This window comes from Larimichthys crocea, chromosome I (assembly GCF_000972845.2).
Source record: "Larimichthys crocea isolate SSNF chromosome I, L_crocea_2.0, whole genome shotgun sequence".
Classification (NCBI taxonomy): Eukaryota; Metazoa; Chordata; class Actinopteri; family Sciaenidae; genus Larimichthys; species Larimichthys crocea.
The window spans coordinates 11,852,932-11,868,458 of NC_040011.1; the positions used below are offsets into that span (position 1 = coordinate 11,852,932).

Sequence of the window (15,527 nt, forward strand, 5' to 3'; positions counted from 1 at the left end):
CAGTTTAATTATTGTGTTTGGTCCTTGCCTCCAGCAGACTCTTGGACAACCCGACATCTCAAGCCTCCAAAGTAGGAAGATGCAATTAGAGAGGAGAAGGACTGAAGCTGGTTTAAGCCTTCGAAACACAAACGTTAAAAGACCGACTCAGAGCTTTTAATTGGTTTCAGCCCAAACGGAGGTCCTGCTACTAAATCATGTCATAACTCCAACTACTGTTTGAATAAAGATGTTGAGAATGGTTAGTCTGTGATGTGATGGACTAGCTGTATTTGTAGTGACTCACTGGTCATCTGAGAACAATTTGTGAAACAGTATTTTGCATGTGGTTCAGTGTGGACCTGATTTATTTGGATTAATCCCTTGCATTGCAGTTCGTTCTAATTAATCAAACGTGTTTTGGTTTTTAGTTGTTTGTTCAGTGTGAATCACAGCACAGCGGGTGTGTTTTATTATTTTATTTAATGGTTTATGTTTCTGGTAATAATGAATGATATTCATGAACAGGGAAAATAGATCGCGGATACACGCAGCCAAATGAGATTTCTCCGCCGGGTGGAGAGAGAGTCAGAAGCTCGGACATCCGGGGGGAGAAAAGTGATCTCAGCCTAAATATTTGCTTAAAATACTTTTTTATCTCTCTTTCGTACTGAAGTAGTCTGAAATCTGTTCTCTCGCATAATTAAGCAGATTCATCAGAAGTGATAGAATCTGTCATTAACGAACGTCCTTTTTTGTTCCTCCCTCCGTCTCTCCTCAGTGAAGCTAGAAAGGAATCCTGCAAGAGGGATTAGCGGTCCGTCAATGAGGAACTACCGGCTCATCTTCTGCCACAACCTGAAGCAGCCATAGATGGTTCAGAGGTTCACAGGCCAGGGGAGGAGAGGATAGGACACACTTTCACTGCTACACGGTGAGTACACACACACACACACACACACACACACGGACATGAATATTTAAAATATTTACAAAGTCATTTTTTAGCTTGTCCTTTTGAGCTCTTTGTCATTCTTCAGAATCTTGTCATATAATTAACACCAGCTCACATCAGATGTGCAGTCCCCGCCAGCTGTTTTCTCACGTCCTCTTGTGTAACAGACACAAATACGACGACAAACTGGTTTTAAACTGGTTATCAGCAGAATCCGAGGAGGAGCGAATGGCTGACCCCTTAAGTTTAAGGTTGCTCATAGCATAAAAATCTCGTCTGACCAGCTTCGTGTTTGTGTACGCGCTTATTTTGGTAAATTTTGTCACCATTATGTAATTAGAAATCTGAATGTTTTGACTTTTAACAGTGTAAAAGATTGAATATTTTAAAAGATATCTACATCTACAGATGTCTGTGGTTGTAATTAATAGTAAAACTAATATATTCTTTAATTTAACTGTGATGTTCCTCCTCCCCCGATGAGTAGAATGGACACGTCAGATTTTTCACCAGCTGACTTAAGTTTAAACAGAAATCTTTATCGCCGATCGTCGCTTGCTTTGCATTGATTTCCACTCAGCCGGTGACAGCGTCCCATGTGCATGGCGGCTAAGGAGTCAAGTAATGCTGAAGGGATGTTTGATTGAAGCAATAACCTTTATTTGATGATTATGTAACCAGACAAGTGTTAAAAAAAAAAAAAGAAGAAGCTCATTATGGCTCATGCTGAGTCATGTTTAAATGATTTAAAACCGTCTCCGTGGGAATAAATAGTTGATACAATACAGCTTTATTTGCCGCCCTTTCATTTCACATACACCTGCTTCATAATCCCTGTGTGACACCACCGCTCTCACCTGAACCTTCGATCTGTCTCCTTCTCTTCCTGCGATGGTTCCCCAAATGCAGCGGCCCATTTTTTTAAACATAGAACCTAAATTTAGTTAAAAATGAACCTCACCCACCGGCCCAGTAAATATGACTCACATTAAAGCCTAAATTCACAGTTTTAGAAACACTGATCATGCATGAGAGGTCGTAGGACAGTAGACTTACTCCTAAGCACAGACTGCACTTTAATACATACCCTTGCTCTCCTCCTCTACCTGCCCCAGGACCAGTTGTAAATACCTTTGCTGGACAGTGACACAGTGTTGCTGCTCATTCTTCTCTTCTTCTTCCTTGGGGAAGTTCAAAAACATGCAACAATGTGTAAACCTGTCACTCCTGTATGTTTAGGGGGGGTGCGCTCATTTTGTTTGTGAACCATAGTCGTAGAAAGGTTGACGATCTCTTCGTCGCTTCACTTTTCTTGTTATCAGTCTTTGTGTTTGTTTGAACATTCTCTGGCTCGCACTGTGAGAATGACTGACTGAAGATAAAAAGCGTTTCATCCTCCCGCTTTTCTTTTTTTTCCCCTCCCTGAAGACGTGAGGTCTTGGCGGGGTTGTGGTGAGGAGGAGGAGGAGGAGGCCATGAGGAAGAGCGTGTCTCCGTTGCCAGGCAATGAGGGCAGGAGCTCGGCCAGCACCACGCGGGTTTTCGGCGTTCCGTTGGAGGAGGTGACGCGCACGCACACGATCAGCGGCCACGAGGTTCCTGCGCTGGTGAAACACATCGTCGACTACATCGAGGAGCATGGTGAGTGATGGACACACACACACCGATATATTCTCAACTCTCTGGAGTTTCAGCTGGGAGATGTGTGTGAGCAGCGAGTTTGCGATAGATAAACAAAATAGAGAGAGAATATTTTTACACACATTTTCTTTATTAAACATAAAAATACAACTTCTGAAATCAAGTTTCTCTCTCTAACTAACACTTAATTACCATAAAACACACAGCACAGTGTTGGCTAGTCTTGTCCCTGAATTAGATGTAAAAATATTCTGGCTGCTTTACCTCATGCTCATTCTTCGGCTCAGTGTGAGTACTCAGCGGCACGCTCGATGAGAATCTGTCACTGAGCAGAAGCTCTCACTGTTCGGTGGCAGACATTTATATTAGCAAAATAAAATGACGGAAATCACCTAGAAAAACCCAACACACACACACAGATGCAGTGACAGTAAAAGTAGATTTAGCTCTTCACATCTTTTCATATCTAAGATACTCTGTGATTCATTTGGGTATCATTGTCATCAAATCAATATTCACAAATCTAAAATATCTCCAGGAACGAATGCTGATGAGACCAGTGCAACACTCCTTGATACAGTATATTCTTCTGACTCATACACACTCACACGTTTGTAGTGATGCATGTGTTAAATAATCGGTTCTTTGTTTCTCCTTAAATATGACCAAACAACATTTTCATCATATTAATGCTTCAACACACTGAAAAAAGAAAACAGGAACATGCTTACTAAAACCAGCATCACACCTCTGTGTATCTATAATTTAAATCCCACAGTTTGTATCCTCTGTATTTAATACACACATCTGAGCCTCGGTTACGTCTGATCGCCTTCTCTGATGTTTCAATCTCCCGAGCATGCCCTGCTCCTGTTCACTGCTCTTACATCATGATAAACCAAAAATATGTTGGTAGTGACGATCCAGTGTGTGCGATAAGCATGAACCCTGAATGCACCGGCAGACCGCTCCACGGTCCGCTTCCTTTCTTCATTGCATAACAGTTCTGTCAAGTGCGGCTCCACTGGGTCTTTCCCATAACCCCCCTCTGCAACATTTCCCCTCAAGCCTTGCTTCAGTCTTATGTGATTGTCTTTAGAAGAGGACTTCTTGCCCTGAAGGATGAGGAATTTAAAAAAAAAGTCATGGTCATGGTACTAGCTCCATAACACCATCAGGGCTAGTTTTGTAGCACTACATACCAGTCAATCCTTCGTAGATGCATTGTTGGTGTGAACCTGAGGGAAGGGAATTAAGTAATTTAGTTGGTTTAACCTGTTTCCCCAAATCTGTGCAAAATGTGCATATAAAGATTTGTTAAATATTAAAACGCCACCTAAGAATGAAAGAAAATGAAATGCTGAGAAGTCAATCAGTGATTAGCAAACCCTGCTAAATAAATGGAAGTATCCTGAAGACCACCATGGAACAAATGTTCAGATTTAAAGACCAACAGGACCCTGGACATACTGGATACATCCATCAATCATAGAAAGCAATACAAGCGTGTCAGATAAGAATTTTAATTGTCCCTGCGTTTGAGAAGAAAGAATGCCGAGCACACATCTGCAGTGACAAGTCGGACAATAGAAAAAGCTTCCTGTTCTAGTTTCCTCTCTCAGTCGTCTGTTGTGGACTGACGCCGTCAGCGAGCAAGAGAAAGACATTTTATTTGTAAAACCTGTGGAAGCTTCACCTCAAGTGACCAGTGAAGTCGGTGGTTTGTGTGTGACCCGGAGGCCACTCGACCATTTGAGGTTATGTAATAAGTCTTTAATCCTCTCTCTGGCCTCTGCTGACGCTTTAATTAGAGTGGAGCCAGTCCAGAAGTTATTCAGCCAGAGAAAAGGCCTTAATCTCTCTTATTTGATATGTGTGTGATGTCTGAGCTTTTAGTTGGAGCGGGGTGTAGAAAACACGAAGTATAAAAATAATCAGATGTAAAGTTGAAAACGGAATGCGGTGAAGGTGCGTCGGATAAAAGGTGTAGCGTCTGTGACAGATTAAATTGCTCATACAATCTGAACTGACTCTTTGGTAGATATTAAAGTGTTGCACGAGGCTGAGCAACGTTTTAATTGAATCATTAATCAACAATCTGTGAGGACATCAGCAATGTTTTGTGATTTTCTTTTATAGCTGCACTGATTGTGACTGCAGACCCGGCGGTTCTGTCGGTGCGCTATACTGTGGAGTTGCAAAATGGGAATGCGTCCCACGGGACACATCCGGAACATTTGGACTACAGCATTGTGTTGGCTTGTTAACGGAGGAAAAACCAGGGAGTGAACAGGAGTCAGGAGGACTCCTGTCATAATCTGCAAGCCACAACATTACCTCTTAAACATTTTGAAATATCACTTCTTATTGTTTAAACCTCCGCGGGTAATTACTCAGAATGCGACGGCGTTAGTGAAAAGTGGCAGCACTCATCAGTCACTTGAAGCTGCACTTAAGATGCAGCATGCTTCAAACAAAGTGCTTGTTAGGTTGTCAAAACGCTATTTGCCCCACAGCTTATGTAATTTTGCAAATTCTGGACAATCCGACAAGCATGTCAACTTCCTGTAGTGATTGGTTTCTTTCTTCACGTAACTACTTCCATTACTTTTATTCGTGCACATCCAAGTGCTGCGCCATGAAGACCAATGACTGACAGTCTGAAGGTGTCATCACACATTTGCCCAGCAAAGTCAATGAAGCCAAGAAAAAGTTTGATCTTTGCTTCAGCATTGATGGGCCAATAGAGCGAGCACACTAGAGGCTTCTGCTGATCAAACTAACTTCTGACAATGGTTGAATCGTGCAGCTCTTCTAGTTTTTGCAAATGTTATTGGATCAGATGATAGTGAAACAGTTAATTTAATTTCACAGCTGCTTCTTTCACAATGTAAGCTGATGGGAAAATGGTTTGTATCGGTCACTATCCAAACCCCTTATGTCAAATCTGCTTCAGAGCCTGACGCTCTTCCTGTGGGCCCGGTTCAGAACAGGTATAACACACTTTTCCTTTTAGACATGTTCAGACAACCCGACTCAACATAGTTTGTTTGAAGCACACAGAACAATTCAGGAGCCGCTGATGAAACGCTTTTCTTTGAGGTGACCAAAAAGATACCTAAACACGCCAATCAGCCTTTTTTTGACAGCCATTGTTTTACTTGACGGGTTTGTTGATTTTATCCATTGTGTTTGCAAGACTGAGACAAGTCAAGAGTAGCTGATAGTAGAAGATAACCGTGTGTTGTTATCCATCGCAAAAATGTCACCGCAGACTGATTCATGACACAACTCAGTACATAACATTATACAAGATGAACAGATCACTTCTCGTGTGAAGGATTAAAACTCAGATAATATAAAGACAAAAGTTCTAAAATTGTCTCCAGCCCTGACACGACCTGCTGACAGCATCAGTCACAGGAATGATAACAGCCTGTGTGGTCAGGCATGCATTTCTTCATACTGATAAAGGAGATGATTACATACACGCGGCCACACACAGAGCTGCTCTTATACTGACTTCATGTAAGCCTGGTGTCATAGACAGACTAAGTCTGCATTTCTACTCTAAATGAATTAATTAAGGTCTCATTTCAAATGCAGCCTTTTGTGCCTGACGTTCGAGGTCTCAACCAGTTCATTCTTTGTATCGTCCAGTTTCCCAGAACATCAACATGCCCATTATTTATTTGAGAAGCCAGATGATTTTTCATCATTAGCTCCCCAGTTTGGAATGAACCAAATTTATTATCACTTAAACTAAAAAGCTACTGCAACATGTAAACAATGGAAGACAGACAAACATTTAGTTTTTGTTAGCACATTCTTGGACATCAGACTGTTTTCTAGTTCATGTTGCAGCTGACAGGATGATCACACAAACAAATGCTGCAGAAACCAGTAACTAAATTTAGTAGTTCCTCAAGACACTTCGATTTCTCAGCAGGAACTTGCACCAGAAACAGCCTGACGCTATAGAAACTTGTAGAAACTACTGAGTTATGTAATTTCAGTCCAGCTGTATCACTTATATAGAGACAGATATATCACAAGACAAATGAAATATTAAATACAATGATATACAGCGTGTGTCTACTGTAATAAAGTCAGCGTTCCAAATGTTAATAACGTTGACTATAAGTAATTATTGCTGTCTGTGTCATCAGGTCATCTGGACCTGGAGGGGCTCTTCCTGGTTAATGGCAACGCAGAGCGCGTGGATTGGCTGCGCCAGCGTTACGACAGCGGCGAGGAGGTGGAGCTAGAGAAGGAGGCGGACCTGGCGTCGGCGGTCAGTTTGCTCCGACTCTTCCTGCAGGAGCTTCCCGAGCCCATTATCCCAACAGCAATACAGGGTCACATACTGCAACTTCACCAAGGTGCGTGACACAAACAGATTCTTCACTTGTGATGCCTCTCTGTACTTCTTGTCCCTTCGCTCACCCCATCCTGTCTTTCATTTTAACCGAAACCAATAACCGATGTTTGAGTTTGAGCTGTTTTTTTTGCCTCGCTTTGTACTTCCTCTCTTCCTCCTGAAGTCCTGTGTGGACCTCATCGGTCTTGTAAATGTAGTCCTCAGTGCCTGAGCTTACTTAATATCAAGGGACAAAAAGAGGCGACCAACATACATATTGTCTCTCATTTTTTGATTTTCATCCAAGTTGATTTTGTGTTAATTTGTTATGACTGTGGTCATGTGGACTTTGGTGGTTATCTCAGCTGTGAATACAGAAACTGGCTTTCATAACACTGTACTGCACAAGTACCCAAATGGTATGTGTGTGTTCTGTAGAGATGCTCAGTCATTGTGCTTCCTCTTCTCACCATGTTTTTCTACTTAAAGCATGTACGGACAGTTGAATTTATTATAGCTATATAATGCTTTTATTGTACTTATATGGGCATGTGAGTGTTGAGTAAATATAGACTTAAAGAATGTGAACCAGAGGTGGTGTTTATGGTGACCCCTCAGCTCAGAACTCTTATTTAATTATTTCCATTGAGGAAGAATAGTTTATCATGTGACTTGCTGGAAGTTAGATCGAAAAAAACAAACATTCAGATGTGATGCTGATACATGCACACTTTTATTTTTTGGGGTTTTCAGAATAAATATTAACTTCGAACTTTGCCCTCCAGATTTTGTTAACTTGTTTTTCTGGTTTGAAACTTTGAAAATCGACCCGATTCTCTTTGCCCTTTCTGTTTCTGACTTCCGGCCAGCTCGAGCGGTGCAGATTGACGCAGGTTGCTCGTGGTATGTCCGTCAAAAATATAACAGGCACCTATGCTCGGTGTAGCTGAGCGTCCGGGACGCTTCTGGTTCAAAACGTTGACTAATATAGCCGCGATTAGCCACGGAGCACACGGGACGATCGCATCTGTGCCCCGTGGAATTTGGTCGTTACTCTGGAATACATCATTTGGGATATTGGCCAAAGTCCAGGCCACAAATTAAGAGACGGATAAATGCACACTTCATGGACGATGTACAATCACTTCCGCAGATCTCCCACTTCCTCATGTACTCTGTTTCTGTTTGTGTTCCTCATCTGTGCCCTGTCCTCTTTTGCCTCGCAGATAATCTGCTCTAATCCTCTTGTCATGATGATGGTTGCTCCTGTCGCTGTCATGCAGATTAAAGCAGCAGGGGGGGCTTGCATGGACTCCCCATGTCACCTCATTCCCTTGTCAAACGACATTATTATACCACAGCAGAGATTCCCTTTGTACATTTCCCTCCACGATGTCTTCTCCTGTTTCACCTCATTTCACCTCACCCACAGGATTGTACATTTATCTTATCTGTGTCTGCATATTTTGTTAAGATAAGAATTTTTGAGGTCAACTGTGAAGGAACATGAAGGACTTGATAACTCGTAATGAACTGCACAGTGTATCCAAACACAGTAATGACACAGAGCTTTGTAGCAACATGAACTAGAGCAGTCATAAATTAGAAGCTCTGATGATGCTGGTGATTATAAATCAACACGATTTTCCAATAAAAATAATTACAGTAAGTGAGAGATGTTGACTGTGAAAACATGAATAGTTATGTGTTATTATAACTTATTACTCTCCTCTAATCGTCCTCAGATTACAGCAATGAAGAGGAGCTGTGTAGAAACCTGAAGTACCTCCTGCAGCAGCTTCCTCAGCTCAACTACGGCCTGCTGCGTTTCCTGTGCCGCTTCCTGGCCAGCGTGGCTTCGCTTCAGCAGGAGAGCTGGAACATCGGGACGCTGGCCGCCGTCTTCGGCCCAGACATCTTCCAGTAAGATACCTGCTACAGGTTGTCTAATGATTACGATTAAAAACCATGAGCTGTGTTTGTTTTCCAATGAGACAGACAGGTTGTCCTGCTTTTTTTTCTGTGTTTGCATCCTTGTTTGCATTGTTTGCATATTTATTTCTGCGCCTCGAGCATTAGATGGTTTCAATCTGCCAGTGTAATATATATTTGAATGACCAGGGTCAAAGCTCGAAAGTTATTTGCTTTCACTGTGAGTAAAATCATTGAGTGCAAATTGGCCCATATCATCAAATCATTAGAAAGCAGGAACATGAGAAGAGAACCGCTGCCCCGGGGAGCAATACATTTATGTAGCATATACATAAACACACACACAGAGGCACACGGATGTACTTACACATGCACTTACTCAGCTGTCATGATTACTTACTTCCACGGGGAAGCAACTGACACACACACAACACACTCGTCTCGTCTTCTATGTGCAGTCTGTCAACGGAAGGAGAGGACCTTCGAGACCAGGAGTCTGTCAGCAGAGTCCTGGCAGAGCTGCTGGACAACCAGGAGGGCCTGTTTGACTCCGAGGACGATGACGTCTCCACCACCAACGATTACAGCTCCATCAACGAACAGGTACTGTTATTAATATCGAAATCTCCAAATCAATGTGAGTGGTGAAGATGCTTTTGAAACTGAGCTTGTCTTTTATTTTAGTCTGTGGTCTTAAGCTTACACTTCTGGCCCCTCTCTGCTGTAATGTTTTCCCCTCAGGCATACATAAAGCATGTTTCATCTATTTCTGCTCACCCCTCCATCCACCCAAAGAGCTCTTTGTAGTCACCCACCCCCACACCCCATATAATCCGTGTATAAATCTACTGTTTGTACACACATTGTTCCAAGGCTCTGTCCACTTTCCTAACACAATAGCGAAGCAGTTCAGTTCCTGAACCCTTCAAACTCCTCTTTGTCTCTTCCCATTTTTTTTTCTTCCTCTTTAATGGCACTGGGACAGCAGAATGTGGCATTTAGCTGTGCCAGGGTCAGAGGTGACATACTTTCTGGGGCTGACGCACAGAAACAAAACAGACAAATCCTTCTATGAAAAAAACCTAAAATTCAGATTTCAGTATAACTCCAAACTTTTAGCAAGACACAGCAAACAGATCGACCTCTGGAGTCGAGTCCAGTCCTTCATCAGAGCACAAATGGATCTTATGGCAGTGTATGACTGGAACGTTGATAGTTTTTAGATAAAATTGATACCTTCGATTTCGCCTGTGAGTTTTCACTGCTTGACAATTAATATAAGTTCAGTCACATGCACAGTATTGTTCATGATGTGCTCAAGAGTCTTGGATGGAGGTTTTTAGGATGCAAGAAAGAATTAGTGTCTTTTTGGACTAAAGTGTGTACCTCTTACAAGAATCGACAGGGATGAAATGACTAGGAACAAAAAAATGTGGCTCAAACCACCGTGACTTCATCCAGCCTGACGATGATTAATTACCTCCGGCCGATCAGGCAGAACTTGTGTCGTACGGGAAATAAAGTACCGTTGATCTTTAGCTGCACTCACTTCCTCAACCTATTGTTGTAGCATACACAGTCTCACCGAGCAGAAAGTTATTTCGTCAACAAAATATTTCTTGGAAGAATCTAGAAGAACCACACCCAGACAAACACACACACACACACACACACACACACACACACACACACTCTCTCCACACAGAGCATTGAATAAACTCGGAGGTGTGTTTACTGTTCGGTGTCTACTTTTACCGTAACTATAAGTATGGACATGTTTCATTGAGCATGCTGCAAACATTTTCCTCTCAGCTGTTTGACTGACTGTTGTTTTGCATTGAACAAACTTGAAGGCATTTCGCCTGTTGCCCAGCAGCAAAGCCTCATGACTGGGCCACCAGTGTAAAAGCATGTTGAGTTAACTTTTCATCTTAGAGTGGCATGATTACATTCTGTTATTATATGATAACGTGTGCCTGAACACAATATTTACAAGACAACCTGTGATCTGTATCTCACATCGTCTTTGTCCTGTTACATTCTCCAGCAGAGCAGGAAGTAGCGCTGCAAAGATCAGGTTTAAATGTTGAAGTTAAAGGCTACATGGTCATTGTGAAAGTCTGGCCAGGAAAGAGAGAACAGCTACAGTATCTACAGTAGGTCACCTAATCAGTTCACTCCCAGCAGCCTTCACCGACTCCCTCCTTTTTAAAAATGTCTCTGTTGCAGTTTCTGTCTCTATTTTAGTGAATTCTTGACTCCAGCGTTTCTTGCCTTGTGATCTTGAGTTCATGTAGTCATTATGTCATATCCCCACTTTATTCTAAGCTCTGACAAGAGCTCGGGCTTGTGAAAGAAAGCTAATAAAATCATGAATAGTAAGCTGAAGTAGACATTTCTTCTATGCAACTTTTCAATTTTCTCTAACTTCTGCCATTGTCCTCAAATGTATTGTCTGTTATGTCGGACTGAGAGCAGCAGCAGAAGAAAGAGCAGAGAGAGGGAGGGCGAGAAAAATTCCAGATCATCTGTGCAGTGATCCCTGCATCTTATGTAAGACAGAGAGCAGAAAAAGTGGGTGGTTTAAAGAGGCAGCGGGGGGAAAAAAGAGCCAGGAAGATGGGGGAGAAATGGTGAGAGTGCAGAGAGAAAGAAAGAAGTGAGGTGAGAGAGAGATGTCGAGGGAGAGAGGGAGGGAGGGGGTGGATAATAAAAGAAGCTGGCGGTGATATAACCATGCACTCACACCTCCAGCCCCTGCATTACACCAGGGATGGCTCTCTGCGTGAACGTACCCTCATGAAGGGGCTTATCTACCACACACATATAAATACACACCTGCTTTCACACAGGAAACACACATGCTTCATGCACTGAACGAAGAGCTCAGTTTAGTTAAAGTTCGAAATGCACCACAGAGGTTAAAACACAAATAAAGTACGGAAGTTAGAAGAAATGCAGAAGTAAGAGAGACATATAAGAGGTGAAGCAGCGAGAAAGAAGAGAGAAGTTGTTGTCTTGTCATGTTTGGGCATAACTCTGAAACACAATGAGGCTGCCATGGATCCACTGATCTACCGAGACAGGCTAAGCTGGATTTTGGCTTGTTTGTTGGCAAAATTGGAGTCAGTGGAATTATTATTTAGGTGAGACTGAGGCTGTGCTGAGGCTTGTTGTTTCTATGTGGAAACCAGTGGGTGTGTGTGTTTTGGTTGGATGTTTGAAGAAGCTTTGTGATGCCAGGATATCTGAACAGAGTAAGAGAAAATAATACAACTCAATGAGGCGTTTGTTTCAGACAAGAATGTAAAGTTTCATCATCCCGTTCAGTACTGTGAGAGTCTTTTATGTTCATCCTAGTAATAATAATCAACCACATTTCATCAAACAACATGCTTCGACTCATGAAAAGTCAACTGGCTGTCCCACCTTAATAAGCCTTTTATACAAACAGAGCAGGAAACAGGGCTTATAGGCTTTAATACATAAAATTACAGGGCACATAGAAACAGACGACCATTCACACTCACATTCACAACTACGGACAATTTAGAGTCACCAATTAACATATTCAGTTACATGTCTTTGGACTGTAAGAGGAAGCCGGGGTACCCAATCCACACAGAAAGGTCCCATCTGCACAGATGATACTGTAAATATCCAATAAATGACTTTGCGTACAACATGTAAGCAAATTGAACAGGAATTCCCACTAATTATCATTATTAAAAAACAGGCAACACATTCTCTAACTCTCTTAATAAAGGGCAGATTTGATAAGAACTTTGAATAGTGGATTTATTACATGAATGGGGGGATAATCTTCATGCTCATTGAAGCCTTAATTAAGTTTGAAAGTCCGTCAGTGATGCAGCCTGTGCGAAAACTGAGAACGCTCCTCTGACTTCATGCAGCTCAAAGATCCGCTCATGTCTCAACAAAGCTGAAAACAACATTAACATTAACAGCCACCCACGACTGAATGACAAACAACTGTTATTTTAAGCCGGCCGCGGTACGTGTGCCAAATTAAATCAGCAGTGTTGGATATATACCGTGTCTCAAACGGGCTTCAGTAGTGACTTGTCTTGCCCGCTGACGCAGTGTTCAGGCTGTCCGTTGTCTGTCTACTTAATCAATTAGTCTCTTAAGGACAGTCTTATGTTTTCAGGTCTGTTGCTTTAACCTCAGCAGATAAATGAATCGGGACGTGTCCTGTTACTTCTGAAGCTGAGCCATGTTTCAGATGTTAAAGCGAATACATAGCTGTACCCTGGACTTTAATTAGAACTGGCTGAATGGAGTACTCTTACAAATACCAGAGGTTGTTACAGCATTCAGCAGTATTAGCTGCACAGGTTGCAACATATGCGCACATATATGAGCTTGTGACAGGCTGATAAGCTGTCAAGCAATAACCTATTTAAGCTGGAACATGGGGGTTATTTAAGGAGGAGGTGATGGCCTAGTTGAACGCTGTAATATCTCTGTACCTCTGGGGACATGTAGTATGAACACACACACTCCCATCAAGTGATTAGAAACACACCGCCACTGTTGATTTATTGACTTTGACAACATTTTATGAGCAGCCAGAGAGAATATAAACGTCAGTAAATCAGTTTCATACACACTGAAGGTAAGGATGGAGAGAGAGATCACACAGCTCACTGTGGGAACATTAGGCCAGAGGGTTTATGTCCAGTGGTACTGCTGGAGGTAAACACTGCAGGCACACATGCAAAGGAGTCCCTCTGGTTTAGTCAAGAGAATATGAGCCGTTTATTCTCTCTCACTGATGAGCATCTTTATGATTTAAGCATCGAGCTTGTGAATCACCCAAACATCGTGTGTTTAATGGTCCAGCTCGGCCACTCGTGATTAGATTATTAAAACATTCATCCTCAGATTTGACGGACAGGCTTGTTGACTTAATGGCTGACAATATGTTTTTGCTTTAACCAGCACGTCTCAGGTCGAATCTGTCAGGATTTTTCCGAGTCCGAGGCTGAGACCTTGAGTTTCTAATGCAAACCACAAATGAAATAAAAGATTAAACTGCACTCATGCTTGCAAAATTTATGAATAGTCCAGCAACACTCAAATTTTTTTTTAAAGAGAAAGAAGCAAAAAGCATAAAAAATGAAGAGAAGGAAGGAAACTTATAAATATCAGAGCCAGCTCACATACCGTAAGACAAAATCTGCCTGACGACCAGTGTCCCCTCTACAATTGGAAAAATCTAAGAGCTTAAACATTTTCTAAATAGGAACTTTGTCTTCTTGAAGTTTTGCATATTCTGTACGGAGGTTCAAAGAATTCACTGGGATGATGTTTATCTAACAGCAGAATGAAGCGGCGACACAAAAGCGCCTTGGAAAGCACAGTTTGAGACTTGTAATGTCAGTCCCAGTCACTTGTCATTGTTCTGTGTTCTTGGCCCACGGACAGTTCGACTAATGATGTCAGCGGAGCTTGAGTTCTCTCTGTTTTCCGTCGCCAAACCCTGGACCGGACCACAAAAAAAAAAACAAGTTCAGGACCTTTTGTTCCAGGGCCGCTCTCTGCCCACTGCTCGCTCACATCGCACAGAGATGAATTAATCCCTGTGTGTATGATGAGACATACATAATACACAGGAACACACAGCAGGAACAGGGATAATATTTATAGCTCCGTGGATGCCCATTCCAGGTCATCCTGATTTAACAACTCTTATCCTCTAATATTGTTACGTCACCTCAAAGGCCTCCTGTTACTCTGCAGAGCCCTGATCATATTCGCAGCCTGTTCACACTATCTGAATGAACGCCTGTAGCCCAGGGGACGGTTAGACATTCAAGTTTCATTGTTCATTATGTCAACTGCTCAACAAAGAGACATTTATATCGGCTGAGATATCCAGATATCCATTTTTCTGTATCACTCATCAGCCTTGATAGAGTATGCTCAAGGTTATATTCATTGCATCATTTATATTACTGCTGAACAGCTTTCTGTTAATTTTACATGATCATAACTTTGAGTCAAGGTCACGTTGGTCCTCCTGAAAATGTTGGAACAGAAAGACACTCATCCGATCGGATTTTACATTTTTCTTTCCAGCGCTCTGTTTGATCAACTGTTGTGAACTATTTGTCCCTTTGTCTCTTCTAGATAACCGTCCGTCATTCAGTTTCAGTTGGAACAGGTTTATCGATTCATTGAATTTATTTATTCATTGGTTTAGTTTGGGCAAGAAGCCAGAGTGGTGAAGATTAGGATAACCATCTTGGAGGTTTGAGAATATCTAACGTACAAAAGCAGATTAATAGATGAGATGTTAGTATCTGTGGTCAGCCAAAGAATAGGCGGTTAGAGTTAGGCCTGGAGCCTGATTGGTTAGGATTAGGGGGATGTTAACGTTCATTCAGACAGGATCAGGCGTTGCAGCAAGTCGTAGCAGGGCTGTGCGGTGGTGGGTTGTTGTGGGCGTGTCTATACGTGGGAATTTAACAATTTAACAATCAGGAAAATAAATAACTTAAGATTTAGAAGCTGGGTACATGAACTAAACAAAGTCAGAACACACACACATGTATATTATCAGAGTTAAGTCCATGAATCCACCTGGATAGTCTGAGTCCAGCCTTACAATTACATGATACTCTTCTAAAACCA

At 42.0% G+C, this 15,527-nt stretch overlaps 1 protein-coding gene across 7 annotated transcripts in view; it reads left to right on the forward strand.

Annotated features, from left to right (window-relative positions):
• Positions 1-742: 742 nt before the first annotated feature.
• The window catches only part of fam13b (family with sequence similarity 13 member B), a 62,564-nt gene continuing 47,779 nt past the window's right edge, over positions 743-15,527 (forward strand). For all 7 annotated transcript variants that reach the window (XM_027282104.1, XM_027282103.1, XM_027282101.1 and 4 more), the window contains exons 1-5: positions 743-913; positions 2,363-2,575; positions 6,745-6,957; positions 8,681-8,858; positions 9,326-9,470. In XM_027282104.1, the coding sequence (XP_027137905.1) occupies positions 2,410-2,575; positions 6,745-6,957; positions 8,681-8,858; positions 9,326-9,470 (702 nt within the window). In that variant the 5' untranslated portion in view covers positions 743-913; positions 2,363-2,409. The remainder of the gene's footprint in view (positions 914-2,362; positions 2,576-6,744; positions 6,958-8,680; positions 8,859-9,325; positions 9,471-15,527) is intronic.